The sequence below is a fragment of the Balaenoptera physalus genome (assembly GCF_965194825.1).
Source record: "Balaenoptera physalus genome assembly, chromosome: 2".
NCBI lineage: Eukaryota > Metazoa > Chordata > Mammalia > Artiodactyla > Balaenopteridae > Balaenoptera > Balaenoptera physalus.
In genome coordinates this window covers 45,762,269-45,785,242 of record NC_138883.1, presented here as the reverse complement: position 1 = coordinate 45,785,242, position 22,974 = coordinate 45,762,269, and the positions used below count along the sequence as shown (strand labels likewise).

The window sequence follows — 22,974 nt, the reverse complement described above, 5'->3', positions numbered from 1 at the left end:
TTTATGGCAAAAAGATACTTGCTAACTTAAATTGTTTTTTCTTTTTTCTTCTTTAATTTAAATTTTAATTTTTTTGGCCGTGCCGTGCAGCTTGCGGGATCTTAGTTCCCCAACCAGGGATTGAACTCGAGCCTCTGGCAGTGAAAGCACTAAGTCCTAACCCCTGGACTGCCAGAGAATTTCCTAAATTATTGTTTTTTCTGGTTCTGGCTTGATTTAAATTATGTTTAAGTTAAAACTTCAAAACTTACCCATATTTCTCAATGAGGAGAGAGAAGAAATTTCAAAGCATATTTTCCAAGTATTAGGATCCTCATTAATATGATTAGCTAGACATATTTGAAAGGGGGTAGATGGACAAACTAGAGTATTAGGATCTTTTGTTTTCTGTTTATGAAAAGATACTGTACAGCTTACTTCCCTAGTTTTGACAATTTGCCTTCAAATCTCATGATTATACACCTGTCCATTGTCAGTAAGAAAATGGAGACCTAATCACAAAATGTGAAAAAAATTTACCATGAGAAAGACCAATTAAAAAATTATAAGGTATTTATCAACTCTGTAAAATTTCTTAAGAAACATAATCAGGGACTTCCCCAGTGGTCCAGTGGTTAAGAATCCACCTTCCAATACAGGGGACATGGATTTGATCCATGGTGGGGGAACTAAGATCCCACACGCCACGGCTCAACTACGCCCGTGCGCCACAACTAGAGAAGCCCACATGCAGCAACGAAGACCCAACGCAGCCAAAATTAAACAAATTAAAAAAACCCCATAACGATGTGTCTTTTGTTCCTCCTACATATATTTTTAAGATATTTTAAAATAGTTGTTTACAGTGTAGACCAATGATTGGTATCTACATATTCCTAAAAAGACAGCTTAAATCTAATCCCTTCCAAGAGGTATTCTTTGATGTTCCTCCAAATATAAACGATCTATCCTTCCTCTAATATACAGAACATATTTATCAGTATCTTTCCACCTTGAACTACAGTTTATTAATTATGGTCTCGTCTACAGTGTCCTAAGATCATACAGAGTAAATAAATCAAAGATCTGTCAAATGAATCATTGAGATTCATGAAGCCTAGAAAAACAAGCAATATCTTGGGCCTTTATATTATTCAATTCTTATTTAAATCAGGAATGAGTATACAGTCAATGAGATCTTTTATACATATCTTTAAATAGCAAATCAGGGACTTCCCTGGTGGCGCAGTGGTTAAGAATCCGCCTGCCGGGGGTTTCCCTGGTGGCGCAGTGGTTGAGAATCTGCCTGCTAATGCAGGGGACACGGGTTCGAGCCCTGGTCTGGGAGGATCCCACATGCCGTGGAGCAACTGGGCCTGTGAACCACAACTGCTGAGCCTGCGCGTCTGGAGCCTGTGCTCCGCAACAAGAGAGGCCGCGATAGTGAGAGGCCCGCGCACCGCGATGAAGAGTGGCCCCCACTTGCCGCAGCTAGAGAAAGCCCTAGCACAGAAACGAAGACCCAACATAGCAATCAATCAATCAATCAATCAATCTTTAAAAAAAAAAAAAAAAAAAGAATCCGCCTGCCAATGCAGGGGACACGGGTTCAAGCCCTGGTCCAGGAAGATCCCACATGCCGCGGAGCAACTAAGCCTGTGTGCCACAACTACTAAGCCTGTGCTCTAGGGCCCGCGAGCCACAACAACTGAGCCTGCGTGCCACAACTACTGAAGCTCGTGCGCCTAGAGCCCGTGCTCCGCAACAAGAGAAGCCACCTCAGTGAGAAGCCTGTGCACCACAACGAAGAGTAGCCCCAGCTCGCTGCAACTAGAGAAAGCCCGCGCACAGCAACAAAGACCCAACACAGCCAAAAATAAATAAATAAATAATAATAAAATAAATAAATAGCAAATCACCAGTGACTAGTAAGTTTACAAATCCAACTGATCTGTTCAAACTTCATCCTTCCTGATTCACTAACCATTCTCTTTAGATCACCCCTCCTTTAGCTTCTATCCTCCATTTTAGCTCTGCTGCCACTCTGACCAGTCCTTTTCAGCCTATCACTGCCCACCTGAAGGTGTTCTCCAGACCTCACTCTTTCATAATTTTATATATCCTAACTGGAATGGTCTCATTTAGTCCTACAGCTTAAGTGTCCATTCATACTCCCAATATCATCTCCAAAATCCACATCTTAGCATGGATCCCCATCCTGATTTCCTAATTTTTATTCCCAACTGCCTGATGTCTAGATGGTCCAAATAGGATTTTTTTTAAAAAGGGTATTAATATTCACCCACTTAAGCTTTTCTTGCCTTCCTCATCTCTTTTAGCCACAGTAAAATTTGTATTATTGATCAAACTATTATCTTCAGAATCATCATCTTATCTCTAACTCTTCAACTTCCTCCACCCCTCACCATCTACTTGGTCACCAGTGCTATCAAATTTATCTCTTAAGATGTCTTACATGACACCTGTTAGAATGGCTATTATCAAAAAGACAAGAAATAATAAGTGTTGGTGGGGATATGGAGAAAAGGGAACCCCTGAGCACTGTTGGTAGGAATGTAAATTGGTGCAGGCACTATGGAAAACAGTATGGAAGATCCTCAAACAATTAAATTTAGAACTACCATATGATCCAGCATTTCCAATTCTGAGTATTTATCCAAAGGAAATGAAAACACTAACTCAAAAAGATATATGTATCCCCATGTACATTGCAGCATTATTTACAATAGCCAAGACTTATAAACAACTCAAGTGTCCATCACTTGAGTGAGGTGCAGGGTAGGTGAAATGGGTGAAGGTGGTCAAAAAGTACAAACTTCCAGGTTTAAAATAAGTAAGTCCTGGGAATGTAATATACAGTATGGTGACTACAGTTAATAATACTGTATTGTATATTTGAAAGTTGCTAAGAGAGTATATCTGAAATGTTCTCATCACAAGAAAAAAAGTTTTGTAACTATGTGTGGTGATGGATGGTAACTAGACTAATTGTGGTGATCATCTTGTAATGTATACAAATAATGAATCATTATGTTGTACACCTGAAACTAATATGTCAATTATATCTCCAGAAAAATGATGTCTTAAACCTATTTCTTCTTTTTAAACCAATGGCTCAGTCCACTTATCTCATCTCACCTATTCTATAGAGAATATTCACAATATAGACTCACAACTGGTCTTCCTATCTATAAATGCTTCCCTTTCTAGACTATAATCCTCAAGTCCAGGCTAATCTTCCCTGAGTATTACTTTGATAATGGTACAACCTCATTTATAAACCTCCCTTGACTCTCCATATCCTAGAGGATAAATGCCAAATACTTTGGTATAGCATTCACTGTTCAGCCTGGCTCTACCAGCTTTCCTAGTTTTATCCAATCTCAACCTAAATATAGCTACATCAAGAGACCCTGTTTTCATCTTCTGAGTTACTATTATGTCATTCCCACCTCCTACCAACTAATTAAATGAATAAAGGGACTCAGGGGAAATGGTTATTTTAGTCATCTAATCTCCTAAAGAAAATTCCAGTTAAAAGGAACTATTCCTCTATATCAAGTTAGGATACTAAACTTACCTTTTTTGGCTCAGCTTTCATAGTACTCTGGTTTGAGAAAAGAAAACAAGGAATATCAGGTCTATAAAGACCCACTTTAAATACTCCTCGTTTAGCTTTCTCTCTCTGCTCTTTCAATTTTTGAAGCTGCTTTTCTTCTTTGTATTTTTGGAGCATTTGTTTTCGTTGATCACCTAGAATAGTTTTCACTGACTCTAAGTAGGAAAAAGAAAAAAACAATATATAAAACATTTCAGATAAAAAGGCAAACATCTTAACTTCTAACTTCAACTGTTGCTAAGAAATGCTTTTAGTAACTTCTTGTTAATTCCTTAGCACTTCAAGTTATTTCCATCCCTATTTTAAAATTCCTATTTCTTTCACCTTCATTTGTTCAAATATATAACTGTTTACTATGTACTAGGCATGTATTACTTCACTTTTAAATTAATTAGCTTCTATGATAGTCTCCAAGCTGACCTCCAGCGATTCTCACCTCCTGGTAGACATGCCTTGTGTCATCCCCTCCCAAACTGAATAGGGCTGACCTGTGTAACCAGGAAAGTACTGTGGAAATGATACAGAATGACTCCCACAACTAGGTCATTAAAGACATCGCAGCTTTTGCCCTGCTCTCTCTTGTATCACTTGCTCTAAGGGGAAGCCAGTGGCCACGTGGAACCTTAAGGAGACTCAAGCGGCCCCATGGAGATGTCCACATGACAAAGAACTAAGGCCTCCTGCCAAAAGCCAGCATCATCTTGCTGGTAATGTGAATGAGTCACCTTAGAAGCAGATCCTTTACAACAATCAAAACAGGGACTTCCCCGGTGGTCCAGTGGTTAAGACTCCCAATGCAGGGGGCCCGGGTTCAATCCCTGGTCGTGGAACTAAGATCCCACATACCGCAACTCAGCCTGTGCACCACAACTAGAGAAGCCCATGTGCCGCAACTAAGAAGCCCGCATGCCACAACTAAATAAACCGCGTGCCACGACTAAGACCCGGCGCAGCCAAAAAAAAGCCAGTGTCCTTATAATGATGGCCCTCAGGGCTCTATGGGAGCTAACCTATTTGCCTTCTCTAGCCATGCTTACCTACTTGCTTTCTCTGGAACACACCAGACCCACTCCCACCTCCAGGCCTTCGCAAATGAGGAATAAAAGATATTCTAATAGCATACTGACAAGGTTAAATTTTGTTTGAAAGATTTTGGTCGAGGAAAGAAGCATTTGAGAGGGTACGAGTAGAGGCAAGGAGACAACTCAGAAGGTAATGTCATCTCTTCTCAGACAGAAAATGTCTAGTTCTTCCTTCAAAGGCCATCCTATATAATCCTACGACCCAGTGTTCATTTTCTCTGAACTCCTAAGAGATGTTATTCTTTACTCTATCCCCCTCAACCACCAACCCACTTCCTTTGACCTTCAAACAAAAACTGATCACTTCATCTCAAAAACAAAAAAGTACCCTACGACACTTTAATCCAATTCCTTTCTCTCACTTTTCTTTAGAATCACAAAAATGACAAATCTGGAAGAAATAGTTTAGCCCAACCTCCCCTTTTACAGAAGCAATTAAGCTGAATATGTTGAGTGTCTTGTACGCGTCACACATTACACTGGTTCTGGAAAAATGATAAAACTGAAGTAGTGAACATGTAAAACAACTTGACATCTCATTTCTTTCTCTATAAAACTTCTAAGACTTCATCTTTCTGCCATTTCTTCACAATTTATCCTTGCTTTATTTCACTGCAATCTAGCTCCTAGTGCCTGCTATATAAACACAACTAAATAGGAGTCCAATAAGTCCTTCTGATTAAATGCACGTCATTTCCCAGTTCTCTTCCTTCTTTTCTATAGCATCCCTTGCCTTCTAAGACATTCATTTTTATTATTTTTATCTCTTGCTGAGATCATTCTCCTTTCTGGTTGGTTCTTTCCCTACTAATTACCCCAAATCCTTTTGGGCAAACTACAGGGATGAATCCTTCGCTCTTCCCTCTAAGAAGTGTTCCCATTGGCAAAGTATCCTTACTTCATGGATACTTCAATCAATTCTATTTTTATGTCCCTTATCAATTTATCTTGTCAATATTTATCTTATCCAAGCTCCAGAAGTAAGAACTTTAGGATTCCTGTAAGGCCATATAGGTAAAAAGTGTTATAATACTCCATAGGTGAATGGCTTTAGCCTAGCTAGGACGTTCACGGCCTTTACTTGAGTGCTTTTTTCTTGGGGGGGGGCGGGGAGGGGGGCATGCCAGGCAGCCTGCAGGATCTTAGTTCCCCGACCAGGGATCAAACCTGGGCCCCTGGCAGTGGAAGTGTGGAGTCCTAACTACTGGACCATCAGGGAATTCCCAACACAGCCTTTACTTGAAATAGACAGTATTTAGTTGTAGAAAACACCAAGTTATTTAGAATGGCATTTCAAAACTCCATTATTCCGGTCAGGGTTTTTTTTAACCTCAGGTATTAAACCAACTTTTATTCACTCTTCAAACACTTGAAATTACAATAGACTTTTACTTACTTGTCTTGACATTGGCCTTTTCTGGAACAAGCTCATGAGATGTCTCATCTAATTCAAGAAGAAATCTACCTTCCAAGGTTGGAACGTTGACATCTTTCAAACCAAAGTGTCTATTTCGTTCATATTCCTTATGTCTGTTTTCTTTCTGAGACAGTGATTTCCTATGAGCAATTTTAGTTCTAATCATGTCGGTACTTAATTCCTTTCTGTGTCGACTGGCAAAATGTGATGAAGCCATCCTATCAGGAAAAAGAGAGAAAGACCAACTTACATGAAATTTCATTTGATTATTTAAAAAGTTAGGATTCCAGTTCACCTCCTACCCCAGAGTCTTCTGAAATAAAAATATTAAAATACAGCTCTCTGGGCTCAGACCTAGGTTGTGGCAACATGGCTAAACGCACCAAGAAGGTCAGAATCGTGGGTAAATACGGAACCCATTATGGTGCCTCCCTCAGGAAAATGGTGAAGAAAATTGAAATCAGCCAGCACGCCTAGCACACTTGCTCCTGTGACAAAACCAAGATGAAGAGACAAGCTGTGGGCATTTGGCATTTCCTACATGAAAACGGTGGCTGATGGTGCCTGGACCTACAACACCACTTCTGCCGTCACAGTAAAGTCACCAGAAGACTGAAGGAACTGAAGGACCAGTAGCAGGCCACCATTTGAAACATTGCTAGCCTATAATAAATGGGTTAATTTACGTAACAAAAAAAAATACAAAATAGAATAAATATGTGACTGAAGAGTGGGAAGGAGGTTATCAAAAGATAAAACACTACAACCTATTTTGGGGTTCTGAACAGGAACTTGCTTGACAGATGAAGTGAAGCCCAGGAAGCTAAAGTCCAGAATATAAATAAGAGGGTCTAGGCTTACCATAGAGAACACTGCAAAATAGAATAGGAAGTAAAGGTGAAAATAGGGATATAGTATACAGACTAGTTTCCTTAACTTTCCCCTGATGATGAATGCAGGCAGGCTGGCATTTTTTCTCAAGCCAAAAAACAAAACAAACAAAACACACAAGATGCCTATTAGGAAGGTAGGAATGATAAATAGGCAGTTAGATATACGAGACTGAGAAAAAGAAGGGTTTTCAGAAGTACCATGGTGATGCAAAAGGATAATCATATCAGTTTGCCCTGGTGAGGGCAGAATAAAATTCTTTTCGGCCATGTAAGAAATCATACAGTGTACTTGGCATATACTCTTTTCTTAGAAAGATCCTTGGGAGAACAAGAAAGACAATGTCATGAGTTCCAAGAAACCGTGGATCCAACTGAGGAAAAGAATATAGGAAAGTGGAAAGTCTAAAGGCATCTCCTATTCAGCTGGTATGGAGAACAACCAAGCCAAACTGGAGAAAGAGGACTGATTCTCCAGGGAAAAGTCTTGCCAGCTTAAAAGAGAAGGGGGAAAAAAAAAAAAGGACGGAGGTCTGCCATTAGGAAGTTAGGGCAGGAATAAAGAGGTAGACATAGAGAATGGACTTGAGGACATGGGGTGGGAGGGGGAAGCTGGGGCGAAGTGAGAGTAGCATCGACATATATACACCGCCAAATGCAAAATAGCTAGCTAGTGGGAAGCAGCAGCATAGCACAGGGAGATCAGCTCGGTGCTTTGTGACCACCTAGAGGAGTGGGATAGGGAGGGTGGGAGGGAGGCTCAAGAGGGAGGGGATATGGGGACACGTGTATGCATATGGCTGATTCGCTTTGCTGTGCAACAGAAACTAACACAGTATTCTTAAGCAATTATACTCCGATAAAGATCTATTTTTAAAAAAAAGATATAAGCACACTATACCTTCAACAACAAGAAGAGAGTCCACTAGAAAAATGCAGATAAAAAAACTGCACAAGAAATGCAACAAATTAAAATGTTATATGATTTTAGGCAATCAACAGAGTATAAAAACATGAGAATTGGGGAGCTTCCCTGGTGGCGCAGTGGTTGAGAGTCTGCCTGCCAGTGCAGGGAACACGGGTTCGAGCCCTGGTCTGGGAGGATCCCACATGCCGCGGAGCAACTGGGCCCGTGAGCCACAGCTACTGAGCCTGCGCGTCTGGAGCCTGTGCTCCGCAACGGGAGAGGCCGCGACAGTGAGAGGCCCGCGCACCGCGATGAAGAGTGGCCCCCGCTTGCCGCAACTAGAGAAAGCCCTCGCACAGAAACGAAGACCCAACACAGCCAAAAATAAATTAATTAATTAATTAAAAAAAAATTCTATGAGAACAAAGTTTAAAAAAAAAAAAACATGAGAATTCATCTGACCTGGATGCTAATAACATTCTCCTTTAAGGGCCCAGGGGAAGTGACAAAGGACTGTGCTTTTTTTATCAAGAACTCTCCTCTACTATTTGATTTGCCACTTCTCGCAAACATTAAAGAAAAATTAAAATTACGTATTAGGTATTTAAAAATACAGCACAGAACTATACACGGCAAAGAGAAGAGAGAGAGAGAGAACGAACACCGAAGGCATATTTAATTATCACCTAAACCCTAAAAGGTATTTAGTATAACTGCCGTTATACAGATGAGGTAAATTAACTGCCCACATTTGCACAGCTAAAAGGTAGTGGAGCTGGAATCCCAAGCCAGGCAGCCTGGCTCTTCACACACATCTAAGTTCTCTTCTTTGGCTGACTGGAGTTTCTTCCAGCTTGAAAGTCTAGAATGCCTTAGTTTTGCTTGCCAAGGTTGTCAACCCAGGCGTTTTTAGTTGTCATAGAACCTGGAAAGAGCCACTGGAATAATGTTGGGGCCAAAAGCCAATAACGCCCCGGTGGTGAAATGATGCTGCTACACAGAGCATGGCAACAAATATTTACTCTTCCGAAGGACTGCGTCATCAGCTTCGGGAAGGACAGGTAACACGGTCCTAAGAGGAGCCTCCCCTGAGCGGCGTACAGCTCGCAGCCGCCGGTCCTCAGACCCCTCTAGACCTTCTAGAAGGAAGCGGACCAGCGCCCTCCCCCAGCTCCCCAGCATCCACATACCTGAGGCAGCTTCTAGCGTGAAACCTCAACCAAACTAAAAGTAAAGGAACCCTCTGGGCCTGGAAGACCACCGCCGCCTCCGAAGAAGGAACGCCTACGAGACTCGGCAAAATTCAAACTTCCCTCACCGAACTTCTGATTGGAGGTATTTTAAGTAACACTTCCGGTAAAGGTACCCGCCTCTTCCCTTCTACGAGGCTTGCGATTGGTTCGCTCCTTGCCATATTTGAATTGATTGAAAGGTGAACCCTGTTCAAAGGGTGGCTGTGAGCGGAATCAATGGGCGGGTCTGCGATGCGATATTGATGAGGGGCGGAGCGGTGGGAGCGCTGTGGCTGTCGAGGAGCTACAGTGGCCGGCGGTTGATAGCGGGCTACGCCTGAAACCGCCCTGGAGTTCCCGGGGCCTCGCGGGTATTCGAGAAAAGACAGAGGAACTCGGATGGAGAAGAGGGGACTCAGAGTCTGCAGGGCTTTTTAATGTCCTTATTTAATTACATAAATCCAGCAGAGCTTATTGGAATATTTTCTTCACTTAACGTTTTAAAGAAAGGGCTTATTACCACATGAAATTTCTCCTTACATCTTTTACTGCTACATTTCAGCGTTACCAGTCTTTTTTTTTCTCGTCCTTTTTTTTTTTTCTTTTTAAATAGATGTAAAATTATCAAATACAGTGAAAAGCATAGTATTTTTAGTATATGATTTGATGAGTTTTGCTAAGTGTAAACAGCTGTGTAACCACCACCCAATCAGGATATAGAGCATTTCCATCACCCGGTTCTCTCAAGCCCCCTTCCAAATCTCCCACAGCTTAGACAATCACTCTTCTGATTTCTATCACCTTAAAAATAGGAGTGGTAGGTACTCTTTCTTGTCTGCCTTCTTTCTCCCACTGTAATGTTTTTGAGATCCATCCCTACTGTTACATGAATCAGCCGTTGTTTTTATTGATGAAAAGTGTTCCATTGAATAATTTGCTTATCCATTCTCCTGTTGATGGATATTGGGTTGTTCCAATTTTTAGCTATTATGAATAAAGTTGCTATAAACATTCTTGTACAAATCTTTTTGTGGTCATGTTTTATTTCACTTGGGGAAATGTAGGTGTGGAATTTTTTTTTTTTAACTGAGTTCTAATTAACATACAGTATTAGTTTCAGGTGAACAACATAGTGATTCAATATTTTTATACATTATGAAATGATCACCACAATAAATCCAGTTACCATCGGTCACCATACAAAGTTGTTACAATATTATTTACGATATTCTGTGACATTTGTTTTATAGCTGAAAATTTTTACCTCTTAATCCCCTTCACCTATTTGGTCCTTTCCTTGACACTCCCTCCCTGGGCAACGAACAGTTTGTTTTCTGTATCTATGAGTCTGTTTCTGTTTTGTTTTGTTTGTTTGTTTTGGTTTTTATATATAAATGAAATCATATGGTATTTGTTTTTCTCTGTCTGACTTATTTCATTTAGCATATTACACTCCAGTTCCATCTATGTTGCCACAAATGGCAAGATTTCATTCTTTTTTAATGGTTGAGTAACATTCCTGTGTGTGTGTGTCTGTGTGTCTGTGTATACTACATCTTATTACACCACCGACTCATCCATTGATGGACATTTAGGTTGCTTCCATATTTTGGCTATTGTACATAGTGCTGCAATGAACATAGGGGTATATATTTTTTTGAATTATGTTTTCATTTTCTACAGATAAATACCCAGAAGTGGAATCACTGGATCATATGGTAGTTCTATTTTTATTTTTTTACGGAACCTCCATACTGTTTTCCATAGTGCCTGCACCAATGTACATTTCCACTAACAGTGCAAAAGTGTTCCCTTTTCTCTACATCCTTGCCAATACTTGTTGTTTCTTGTCTTTTTGATAATAGCCATTCTGACAGGTGTGAGGTGGTAGCTCATTGTGGTTTTGATTTGTATCAATATTTCCCTGATGATAAGGGATGCTGAGCACATTTTCATGTGTCTATTGGCCATCTATATGTCTTCTTTGGAAAAATGTCTATTCAGGTCCTCTTTTTTAATCGGGTTGTTTGTCTTTTTGATATTGAGCTGTATGAGTTCTTTATATATTTGGATATCAACCCCTTTTTGGATATATCTTTTGCAAATATCTTCTCCCATTCAATAGGTTGCCTTTCCATTTTGTTGGTGGTTTCCTTCACTGTGCAAAAACTTTTTAGTTTGCTTTTGTTGCCCTTGCCTGAGGAGACATATCCAAAAAAAAATTGCTAAGACCAATGTCAAAGAGGATACTGCCTGTGTTTTCTTCTAGGAGTTTTGTAGTTTCAGGTCTTACATTGAAGTCTTTAATCCGTTCTGAGTTTATTTTTGTATATGGTGTATACAAAAATTAAAAAGTGGCCCAATTTTATCCTTTTGTATGTAGTTGTCCAATTTTCCCAGCACCATTTATTGAGGAGACTATCTTTTCCCCTTTGTTGTTCCCCATTCCCCATTCTTGCCTCCTTTGTCATAGATTAATTGACCATATAAGCATGGGTTTATTTCTGACCTCTCTATTCTGTTCCAGTGATCTATGTGTCTTTTTGTGCCAGTACCATATTATTTTGATTATTGTAACTTTGTAGTATAGTTTCAAGCCAGGGAGTGTGATACCTCCAGCTTTGTTTTTCTTTTTCAAGATTGCTTTGGCTATCTTTTGGCTATGAATAAAGTTGCTATAAACATTCTTGTACAAGCATGTTTGTGGGCATGTTTTATTTCTCTTGGGGAAATGTAGATGTGGAATTTCTAGGTCATTCTGGGTATGCTTAACTTTATAAAAAATTGCCAAGCAGTTTTCCAAAGTGGTTGTACCATTTTACATTCTCACTAGTGATGTTTAAGAGCTCATGTTGTTCCACATGCTTGCCAACGTTTGGAGTTCTCTTTAATTTTAACCCCTCTAGTGGTGTAAAATGGTATCTCATTTTAATTTTATAGTTCCCCAATGACTAATGATGATAAGCATCTTTTCATGTGCTTAGTAACTATTTTTTTAAATTAATTAATTTGTTTATATATTTTGGCTGCTTTGGGTCTTCATTGCTGCACGTGGGCTTTCTCTACTTGTGGTGAGTGGGGGCTACTCTTCGTTGTGGTGCACAGACTTCTTATTGTGGTGGCTTTTCTTGCTGCAGAGCACGGGCTCTAGGTGAGCACAGGCTTCAGTAGTTGTGGCACGTGGGCTCAGTAGTTGTGGTTTGAGGGCTCTAGAGCACAGGCTCAGTAGCTGCGGCGCACAGGCTTAGTTTTTCTGTGGCATGTGGGATCTTCCTGGACCAGGTCTCGAACCCATGTCCCCTGCATTTGCAGGTGGATTCTTAACCACTGCACCACCAGGGAAGTCCCTTAACTATTTTATATCTTGTTTTGTGAAATTCCTGCTCAAGTCTTTTGCCTATTTTTTTTTTAATTAATTAATTAATTTATTTATTTTTGACTGCTTTGGGTCTTCGTTGCTGTGCACGAGTTTTCTCTGGTTGCGGTGAGCGGGGGCTACTCTTTGTTGCAGTGTGGGGGCTTCTCATTGTGGTGGCTTCTCTTGTTGCGGAACACGGGCTCTAGGCACGTGGGCTTCAGTATTTGTGGCACGCAGGCTCAGTAGTTGTGGCTCATGGGCTCTAGAGCGCAGGGTCAGTCGTTGTGGCACATGGGCTTAGTTGCTCCATGGCATGTGAGATCTTCCCCGATCAGGGATCAAACCCGAGTCCCCTGCATTGGCAGGCAGATTCTTAACTACTGCGCCACCAGGGAAGTCCTGCCTATGTTCTTAAAATTGAGGGTTATCTTTTTAAATTTGCTTGTCTTTTTAGTATTCAGTTGTAGCAGTTCTATCTATTCTGGGTACAAGTCCTTTTTCAGATATATGTATTTTGAGTATATTTTCTCGGTCTGTGGGTTGACTTTTTAAAATAATAAACCTTTAATTTTAGAATAGCTTTAGATTAACAGAAAAATTACAAAGATAGTAAAGTGAGTTCCAATATGCCCCACATCCATTTCCCCCTGTTACATTAGTATGGTACATTTGTTACAATTAATGAACTGATACAGATACATTATTATTAACTAAAGTCCATACATTATTTAGATTTCTTTAATTTTTACCCAGTGATCTTTTTCTGTTCCAAGATACCACATTATATTTGGTCATCATGTTGCCTTAGGCTCCTTAGACTATGACAGTTTCTTAGACCTTTCTGTATTTTTGGTAACCTTGACAGTTTTGTGGAGTACTAGTCAGGTATTTTGTAGAATGCCCCTCAATAGGAATTTGTCTGATGTTTTCCTGTAATTAGACTGGGATTATGGGCTTTTGGGAGAAACACTGTAGAGGTGAAGTGCCATTCTCATATCACATCAAGAGTATATCTTATCAACATGATTTATTACTGTTAATGTTAACCTTGATTTTTTGGTTGTGGGAGTGTTTGCCAGATTTCTCCAGTGTAAAATTACTCTCTTTCCCCCTTTCCATACTGTACTCTTTGGAAGGAAGGAAGTATGGGCAGAACACACTTAAGGACTGAGAAGTTATACTCCATCTACTTGAGCACAAAATATGAACATAAAAACTACTTGTAATTATTCTGCATGGGAAATTTGTCTCTTCTGTCCCATTATTTGTTTATGCAATCATTTACATTAGAACTTGTGGATATTTATTTTCTACTTTGGGTTATATGCTAATACTACTTTATTTTGTTGCTCACATTGTTCTAATTTCAGCCATTGGTAGCTCTTTCAATTTGTTCCTCCATCACTTGGACATGTCCCCCATTCTTGTGGGTGTTTTCTTTGTTGTTTGTCTCTTTTTGTTTATTTGTTTTAGTATTACTTTACTTTCTGTCTCTACAAGATGCTCCAGGTTCATCTTATATTTTCCTTGCCTCAATACTAGAATGAGCCATTTCTCTAAGGAGCACTGGCTCCTCTTATTGGAGGATGGTACTAGAAACCAAGATCTGGACAGTAGGTGTGCTCCTTGCTACTGGGGAGTTTCTCAGCTGATAGGGTGAGAAACTAGACTAACATATGTATATACAGATCTATAAATATTTCTATATGTAAACATCCTACATTAAGCTAATCATGAGTTCATGCTGACGTCTCCAACTCTAATCCATTACCACATGGATCATTCTAGCCTCCTCCCCTTGCTTATCTGTAACCTCCCACCCTAACAGTAGAAAACCTGGCTCTGTTGGTTGCCTTTGCATTTTCTTAGCATCACTGCTGAGCAGAGGGTTTAAGTTTGATGAAGTCTAATTTAATTTTTTTTTCCTTTTATCTTTAGTGCTTTGTTTCCTCTCTAAGAACTATTTGCCTACCACAAGATCATAACGTTATTCTCCTACGTTTTTTTCTAGAAACTTGGTAGTTTTAGCTCTTATGTTTAGGTCTGTGATCCATCTTGCATTAATTTGTGTGTGGTATCGTCAATCTTTTCTCACTTTTTTAATACATTGTCCAGCATCACATGTAAATAAAACCTGTGTGTATAGCTGTTTGCGGGAAAAGTTCCCCCTGCAAAGCCTCAGATGATTTTTTCGAGTTAACTAAAACTAAAGCACTTTAGTGCGTTAAGAAATGATAAAGCAAAGCATAACATATGGAAGGACACAGCATTGCATGTTCAATCCGTTTAACAGCAAGAGTGTGATTGGCAGCTTTGGTGAGAATTACTTCAGCTGAAGGATGGCGGCAGAAACCATACTGCAATGTTTTAAAACTTCATTAGGAATTACTGAAACACAGGCAGAGAGTATAACTGAGGGATTAGCAGCTTTAGTGATGGAAAGGACTTTGAAGATCAGTGACTTGTATAAGATCCCACAGCTAACTAAGTAGCAGAATCAGGACTCAAACTGAGGTATTTTCATTTTCCTGGCTGGAAACATAGCTTGTTTCCATGTTGATTTGAGAATGGAAAAAGGCATAGGCTTTGGGGTCAAATGGATGGCATTTAAAATTGCCACTTCACATTGGCAAGTTTTCTGCACTTCTCTGAATCTCCATTTCCTTATCTACCTCTTAGGAATGTTAGGAAAATTAAACGAAATAATTAGTTCCTGTTCAGCTTCCTACAAGATGCTGACAAAGTAAAGTTACTAGCTCCTTCCCCCAAGATCAATCTCAGAGGAGCTACAGAGAGGAAAAAAAAAACAAAAAACAGCCAAGTTACCTGGTAAACACCCAAATACCAAGGAAATAGAAAATTCTGGGGCAATATGGCTGTCCTGAACTGGTGTTTATGGGATAATACATATGGCATGGGGCATAAGGCAATGGAGGATAAAATATGAAAGAAATTGTTTGGCTTTTGTGTCATCCCTGCTTTTCTCTTGGGACAAAGTTCACCTGCTTCTATATAGCAGCAGGTACAGAGAGACAAACATATTTTAAGATGAGCAAATACCTTTGTAATATTTGTTGTTGTTTAAAAACTGCTACGAGCAAAGGAAAAGGAGAGCATATATTTAAACTAACCTAGAATGAAACACTCTAGATAATAACAAGATATGGAAGGTGGAAATGAAGGAAAAACAAGGGATATGAAGATGTCATAAAATTCTTGTCTACTATATCATTTTTTAAAGTAGAAAACATAAAAAAGGTAAGATAAATTGAAATTACAAATTAAGATGATAGAAAAAGTTACAAATATATCAATAATTATAGTAAGTATAAATGAAGTAATCTCACCAGTCAGAAGACAGATGGGATTTTAGAAATCCAGATATATTCTGTTTAAAAGACATATGCCCAAAGAACATGGATATAAAGAGTGAAAAATAAAAGGATGGTATATACTATGTCAGGCAAAAACTAACCAGAAGAAAGCTGGTACATTGTTAGGGGTGGAGAAGGTCATGGTGGAATGATAAAAGACTCAATTCACCAAGCTAGAGCAGTCTGAGACATGTATGCATCTAACAAAATAGCTTCACAGTAGATGAAGCAAATATTTATAGAGCTACAGAAAAAAATTGATAAATCCACCATTATTGTGAGCAATTCTATACACCTCTCTCATTATTAATAGGCCAAACAGACAAAATTTTAGCAAGGACATATGGAAGATGTCAACAAAACAATTAACAACTAGGCCAAATAAACATCCAACAATCAGAGAATACATATTTTTCTCAAGTATACATGGAACAGTTACAAATAATCATATATTAAGCCATGAAGAAAGCTTCAACAAATTTCAAAGCATAGATGTACAATAAAGTTAGTCATTGAGGGACTTCCCCGGTGGCGCAGTGGTTAAGAATCTGCCTGCCAATGCAGGGGACACAGGTTCAAGCCCTGGTCTGGGAAGATCCCACATGCCGCAGAGCAACTAAGCCCATGCACCACAACTACTGAGCCTGCGCTCTAGAGCCCACAAGCCACAACTACTGAAGCCTGCTCACCCTAGAGCCCACGTGCTGCAACAAGAGCAGCAACCACAATGAGAAGCCTGCACACCACAAGGAACAGTAGCCCCCACTCGCTGCAATTAGAGAAAGCCCACATGCAGCAACGAAGACCCAATGCAGCCATAAATAAATAAATAAATAAATAAATAAATCTAAATAAAAAAATAATAAAATAAAAAAATAAATAAAGTTAGTCATTGAAAACAAAAAGATAAATTAAAAATCCCAGTTCAATATTTCTTGGCTGAAGAAGAACTTATGATGGAAAATTTTAAATGCCTAAAACTAAATGACAATGAAAAGAATACAAATCAGAATTTGTGAGATAATGCAAAATAGATGTTTAAGGGGAATTTCAAGCCTTAAATGCTTATGTTAGAAAAGCAGAAAGTCTCAGAATTAATAAGTTATGTGTCCCTCTTAAGAAGTTAGAAAAATAACAACAGAGTAATGTCAAAAAAATAGAAAGAAACAAATAATAAAGGAAAGAAAAGAAAGCAGTGAAATAGCAAGATACAATAAGAAAATCAACCAAGTTAAAACTTAATCCTTTGAAAAAATTAAAATAGATAAAACTCTGGCAAGACCAATTCAAAAAACAAGACACAGATATCATCATGAATGAGGATACACAAAGGGGACTATACAAGTTATCTATTGCTGTGTAACAAATTATCCTAAAATTTGTAGCATACAATGACAACTGTATTATTTGATCTTGATTCAATGGGTCAGGAATTCCGGCAGATATCAATGGAACAGTTCATCTCTGCTTCACGTCTGTAGTCGCAGCTGGGATGGCTTGGTTAGGTGCTGGCGGGGATGGATAGGGCTCTCTCCTCTCATTCTCTCATCTCTTTGTCCCAATAGAGCAGGAGGATTCAAGATGGTCTCACCCACCTGTGTGGGGCCTTGTTACTGACCATCAACTGGGGCCACTCTTTCTACATGGTTAGTCTTATTCTCCAGCAGGTTCTCCATTTGGCCTCTTTCTTCAGCAGACTATTTTGGACTTCTGTACATGGCAGCTGAGTTCCTTCTCAGCATATGTGGAAGACCTCTTAAGACCTGGGTTTGGAAGTCCAAGAATGTCACTTCTACCTCATCCTATTGGTCAAAGAAAGTCACAAGGCCAGCCCAGATTCAAGGAGGTTCAATCTTATGGGAAGGGTAGCAGAGTCATGTTCAAAGAGGATTGGGCACAGGAAGGAATGATTCATTGGGAGCCATTTTTAGCAATCCACAGGAAAGGCATAATTACAGATAAAGTACTAAAAAGACAAGAAGAGAATACCGTTAAGACCAATATGCCAGGACTACCCTGGTGGCACAGTGGTTAAGAATCTGCCTGCCAATGCAGGGGACATGGGTTCGAGCCCTGTCCGGAAAGATCCCACACGCTGCAGAGCAGCTAAGCCTGTGAGCCACAACTACTGAGCCCGTGCTCCACAAAAAGAGAAGCCACCGTGCACTGCAACGAAGAGTAGCTCCTGCTCGCCACAACTAGAGAAAGCCCGCACGCAGCAACGAAGACCCAACGCAGCCATAAATAAATAAATAAATAAATAAATAGACCAATATGCCAATTTTGAGAACTTAGATTAATGAATAAATTCAATAGAAAGCTTAAGTTGTCCTATAACCAATTGAAGAAGTTAAAACTATGGTTACATATGTTCCCATAAAGAAAGCAGCAGGCCCAAATGGTTTTACAAATAGGTTCTAAGAGATTACTCCTCCAACTCAGTTCATGGTAAATTCAATAAAAGGAAGAAAGTTGGTATAAAGAATGCCATCTTCCTTACTAAAAATAAAATCAAGAACCTCTAAGTTTCCCACTGTAAGTGGTGGCAGCTCGTCTTTGCAACACCAACTTAACCTCCCTGAAATATACCATCCTTTAGGGATCTTTAGCCCACATGGTCAGTCCATTGATTACTTGTAACTGAAACAAGGCTGGTTTATTTCAAACAGGACTTTAGTTTAAATGCTAGGGTATTACGAAAGGACAATGTCTATCATGCTGTATCTCTTAGACATTTTCCATTGCATAGATCTAAGGGTAGAAGGGAGTTCATAGTGTCTCCAGTGGTCTGAAGAAGCAGCCCAAAGTGGTCCATCTCATTCTAAAACTGTCAAACTCTCCCATTTTTCCTTAAAAATCACCTTGATGCATTTTTCTTCATGAAACGTGAACTCTATATGGAATTTATTTAGTATTTTATTCCCAAAATCTTCAGCAAAGGTAGATGCTCCAGGAAGCCCCATAATTTTCCTGTGATTAGGTATTTTTCAGTGTGCAAAGCACTGGAGATAATCTGATTTGGTACAGACCTGGTACAAACCCAAGGGAACCCAGAAATAAAGAGATCTTGCATAATTTTTCCCTCTTTGCCTTCTTGTCTCCCTTCATATTTGGGGCATATCTTTTAAGTCCACCACCCAGAGTTGTTCCTACAGTTCTAGACAAGACCTGTCTACTTTTCTAGAGTTGGCCTGCACAGTTCTAGTTTCCTGGTAGAAGAGCCACTTCTTCCTGGGGAAGATCTCATGAGTAGCCCCCTCTCGCTGCAGCTAGAGAAAGCCCGCACAGCAGCAAAGACCCAACACAGCCAAAAATAAAATAAATAAATAAATAATTTTTAAAAAGAAGCAGGGGGAGGGCTTCCCTGGTGGCGCAGTGGTTGAGAGTCCGCCTGCCAATGCAGGGGACACGGGTTCAAGCCCTGGTCTGGGAAGATCCCACATGCCGCGGAGCAACTAGGCCCGTGAGCCACAATTACTGAGCCTGCGCGTCTGGAGCCTGTGCTCCGCAACAAGAGAGACCGCGATAGGGAAAGGTCCGCACACTGCGATGAAGAGTGGCCCCCGCTTGCCGCAACTAGAGAAAGCCCTCGCACAGAAACGAAGACCCAACACAGCCAAAAATAAATAAATAAATAAATAAAATTTTTAAATATTTATTTATTTATTTATTTCCGGGAAGAGCTTTACTGCTTCCATGATGGATGCCCAGGATGGCTGCCACAGCCTGGGTGAGGTCCTTGAGCCTCACTTCCCTCTGGTCCAGGTCCAAGGACCTGGCAGTCTCATTGCTGAAACTCAGAACAGCTGCCAAGTTGGTCACTCTAGGCCTGGGGCACAGTCCTAGGGGTTGGCTGCAGCTGGGGGGTGGGGCCCATCAGGCTGGGCCAGGCCCCACCTCCCGGGCTCTGAAGTTCTCTCTGCTCAAGTCCAGGGGCGTCTTGTTGGCTTAAAGGATGGCTCCAGGCTCTCCCTGTGGGACAGCTGGGGGTTGCTGAGTGGGAATATCCCATCTGCTCCCCAAAAAAGCCAAACTGTGTCATGAGCTGGAGGGGGCTGGCCTGAGATCCTGCCCCCCTTCCCAGAGCCCCAGAGCAGGCTAGTCCTGGCACTCCCACTCTACAGGGAGCCCACTGGTACCACTGCCTGAGGGGCCCTTCAGTGGGTCTCTTTCTGCACGGCCAGAAAGAGACATCTCCATCTACACCTCCAACCTTATTGAAAAATAAATTATCCCTACCTTCCCCCCACCACAAATTCACAAAATGATAACACACTGAACACGGATTGGAGAAATGATTCTGGCAGCAGCCTTGCTGCCTAGTGTCCACCTCCTGCATGCTGGGCCCGCTGGGCACGGCCAGTGGCCTCCTGGTCCTCTGGCTTCGAGGACACAGGCTGAGAGCTGGTGTCTGAGGCTGGCCTATGAGCAGACATAGCTTTGGCTGCCCCACGAAGGCCTCGCCACTCACCTGTTTCTTTTTAATGTGGCTATTAGAAAAACTTTAATTGCCTGTGTGGCTCACATTACATTTCTACTGGAAAATGCCGTTGTAGTTTATGAGAAACTTCGCTGTCTGAAATATCGAGGAAAATGGAACGTCTCACTCCCTGTGGGTTACTTTGACACAAGGAAGCAGCCTCAATTTCCAACCCAGGGATTCAGAAAAGAGGTTTTTAAACGGTAGTTTCCAAGGAAACAGGTAATCAGACCAGAATATTTCTAACAGAAGTTTAAAAAATGTTTCCAACAGGAGGAGGCCAAGGCCACGTAAACAATGTTTCTCCTCAGGCTGTACAATTCCTCTCCTTTGGAGTGATCACTGCTTCTTTACCAGTGACATCGCCTGCTCTGCTTTTGCTTCCAGAACAAAGATGACAGAGAAACCTCAATGGCTAAAGTGCCCGTGTTCATGACAGCACCAGTCCACAGTGGTCCCCGCTTCTTCTGCTTCCCCCCCAGTATCACTCAGCACTGGCCCAGGCCCTGAGATAAGCCCCTCCCAAGTCTCTCTTGCCCAGACATCCCAGGATCCCCGGGAGAGGCTGCATGCTCTCTTGCAGCAGCAAGTTAATAAACCAAACTTAAACCACAAGTGTGTTCCTGGTGGTCTTCGTCTGATGGGCTTTATCTGTGGACCTCTTGAAGTGGAGTCTTGAAATCTTGAAACTGGATTACCAAAAAGGAATGAGTCATTCATTGATGCAAGAAACACTTATGATGTAAAGGGTGGAGTTTTAGAGTCCAACCAACCTGGGCTGAGTCCTGGGTTGCTCAATGTCTGTTCTCAAACTTCACTGATGCAGGTTCTATCAATACCTACTTGGTAAGTTTGTCATGAGGATGAAATGAAATACCCTATCTGAAGAACTCAGCAGAGCAACTAGCGTACAGCGAACACTTAGAAAATGGTAGTTACGGTTAGCTGACCACAAAGGGGAAAAGTTAGGATGAGAACCAAATCCTGTGGACATTCCTGTGTTCTCTGGACCAGCCCTGTTTCTGACAAGGCAGGGAGAGGGGGTTGGGTGGCAAATGGAATTTAATTAATTAATTAATCAATTTGCCTGTAAGAGTTAAAGTTGAAAGGAGGGTGAAAGGGCCTCTAATCTCCACTGGAATTAAAGGGTGAAGGAATTACACACAAAGGATTCTCCTTTTCTGTTTTGCCAGGTTTTAAAGATGCTCTTACTTTATATGCTTAATAAACTTTTTTTTTAACATCTTTATTGGAGTATAATTGCTTTACAATGTTGTGTTAGTTTCTGCTTTATAACAAAGTGAATCAGCTATACATATACTTATATCCCCATATCCCCTCTCTCTTGCGTCTCCCTCCCACCCTCCCTATCCCACTCCTCTAGGTGGTCACAAAGCACTGAGCTGATCTCCCTGTGCTATGCGGCTGCTTCCCACTAGCTATCTATTTTACATTTGGTAGTGTATATATGTCCATGCCACTCTCTCACTTTGTCCCAGCTTACCCTTCCCCCTCCCTGTGTGCTCAAGTCCATTCTCTACGTCCGCATCTTTATTCCTGTCCTACCCCTAGGTTCTTCAGAACCATTTTTTTTTTAGATTCCATATATATGTGTTAGCATATGGTATTTGTTTTTCTCTTTCTGACTTACTTCACTCTGTAACTCAATAAACTTTTAATGCCTAGTGGCTCCAGGGTCCATGTAAACCAAGACTTGGATTAGCAGGCTACCAAGATGAGTACAGCATACTGTGGAAAGAGTGTGGGCTTTGGCTCCATAGATTTGGGTTTAAATCCCAACACTGCCACTTTTTCAATCCATAGGTTAAAGGCCACACATGGCCTTGGACAAGAAACTCAGTCCTTCCAGAGCCTCTGTTTGATAACACCTTCCTCATGGAATTTTAAGATAAAGATACATTATATAAAATACTTGGCAAATAGTAGGTTTTCAATGAATGGTACTTTAAAATAACAGTGACAAAAATAAGAATAATAACTGTATCCTTGAATCTACCAATAGAAACTATGCACACTTCTAATTAAAATATTGAGAAATAAAGTGCAAGACGTATTGCTATCAAAAATTAGTAGGAATGACAAAGTTAACATTAGTTGGTCAAAACTATAAACTGGTAAAGTCTTTCCAGAAAACAAGCATAAGAGGGCTTCCCTGGTGGCACAGTGGTTAAGAATCCGCATGCCAATGCAGGGGACATGGGTTTGATCCCTAGTCCGGGAAGATCTCACATGCCGTGGAGCAGCTAAGCCTGAGTGCCACAACTACCGAGCCTGTGCTCTAGAGCCCATGAGCCACAACTACTGAGCCCACATGCTGCAACTACTGAAGCCCATGCGCCTAGAGCCCGTGCTCCGCAACAAGAGAAGCCACTGCAATGAGAAGCCTGCGCACCGCAACGAAGATAAAAATAAAACACAGCCAAAAATAAAAATAAATAAAATAAATTAATTAAAAAAAAAAAAAGAAAACAAGCATAAGAGATGTTTCCCAATCAGTCTTACTTGTTTAAAGGGTGGGTACGATTTCACTTAATTCATAACACTGTAAGCCATTGCTTTGGATCAGCATTTTCACCCCTAGATGCCATTTTGAA

The 22,974-nt window shown here is 40.6% G+C and overlaps 2 protein-coding genes, 1 long non-coding RNA gene and 1 pseudogene across 8 annotated transcripts in view; 2 read left to right on the top strand and 2 right to left on the bottom strand.

Moving 5' to 3' along the window:
• DLGAP5 (DLG associated protein 5) overlaps nt 1–12,280 on the bottom strand; it is a 45,578-nt gene extending 33,298 nt beyond the window's left edge. The window contains exons 1-3 of one of the 4 annotated variants that reach the window (XM_082450370.1): nt 9,106–12,280; nt 6,098–6,336; nt 3,581–3,774 (exon numbers count right to left, since the gene is read on the bottom strand). In XM_082450370.1, coding sequence (XP_082306496.1) covers nt 3,581–3,774; nt 6,098–6,335 — 432 coding nt within the window. In that variant the 5' untranslated portion in view covers nt 6,336; nt 9,106–12,280. The remainder of the gene's footprint in view (nt 1–3,580; nt 3,775–6,097; nt 6,337–9,105) is intronic. The other 3 variants (XM_082450371.1, XM_082450369.1, XM_082450372.1) reach the window with 3 other exon arrangements.
• Nucleotides 1–22,974, bottom strand: part of ATG14 (autophagy related 14) — a gene marked incomplete at its 3' end in the record, with an annotated part of 271,275 nt that overhangs the window by 62,710 nt on the left and 185,591 nt on the right. The gene's annotated exons all lie outside the window — the stretch shown is intronic.
• The window catches only part of LOC309655392, a 225,163-nt gene that overhangs the window by 51,438 nt on the left and 150,751 nt on the right, over nt 1–22,974 (top strand). The gene's annotated exons all lie outside the window — the stretch shown is intronic.
• LOC309655375 (large ribosomal subunit protein eL43 pseudogene) lies at nt 6,349–7,674 on the top strand (annotated as a pseudogene). Its single transcript has one exon. The product of its transcript is annotated as a large ribosomal subunit protein eL43 pseudogene (transcript).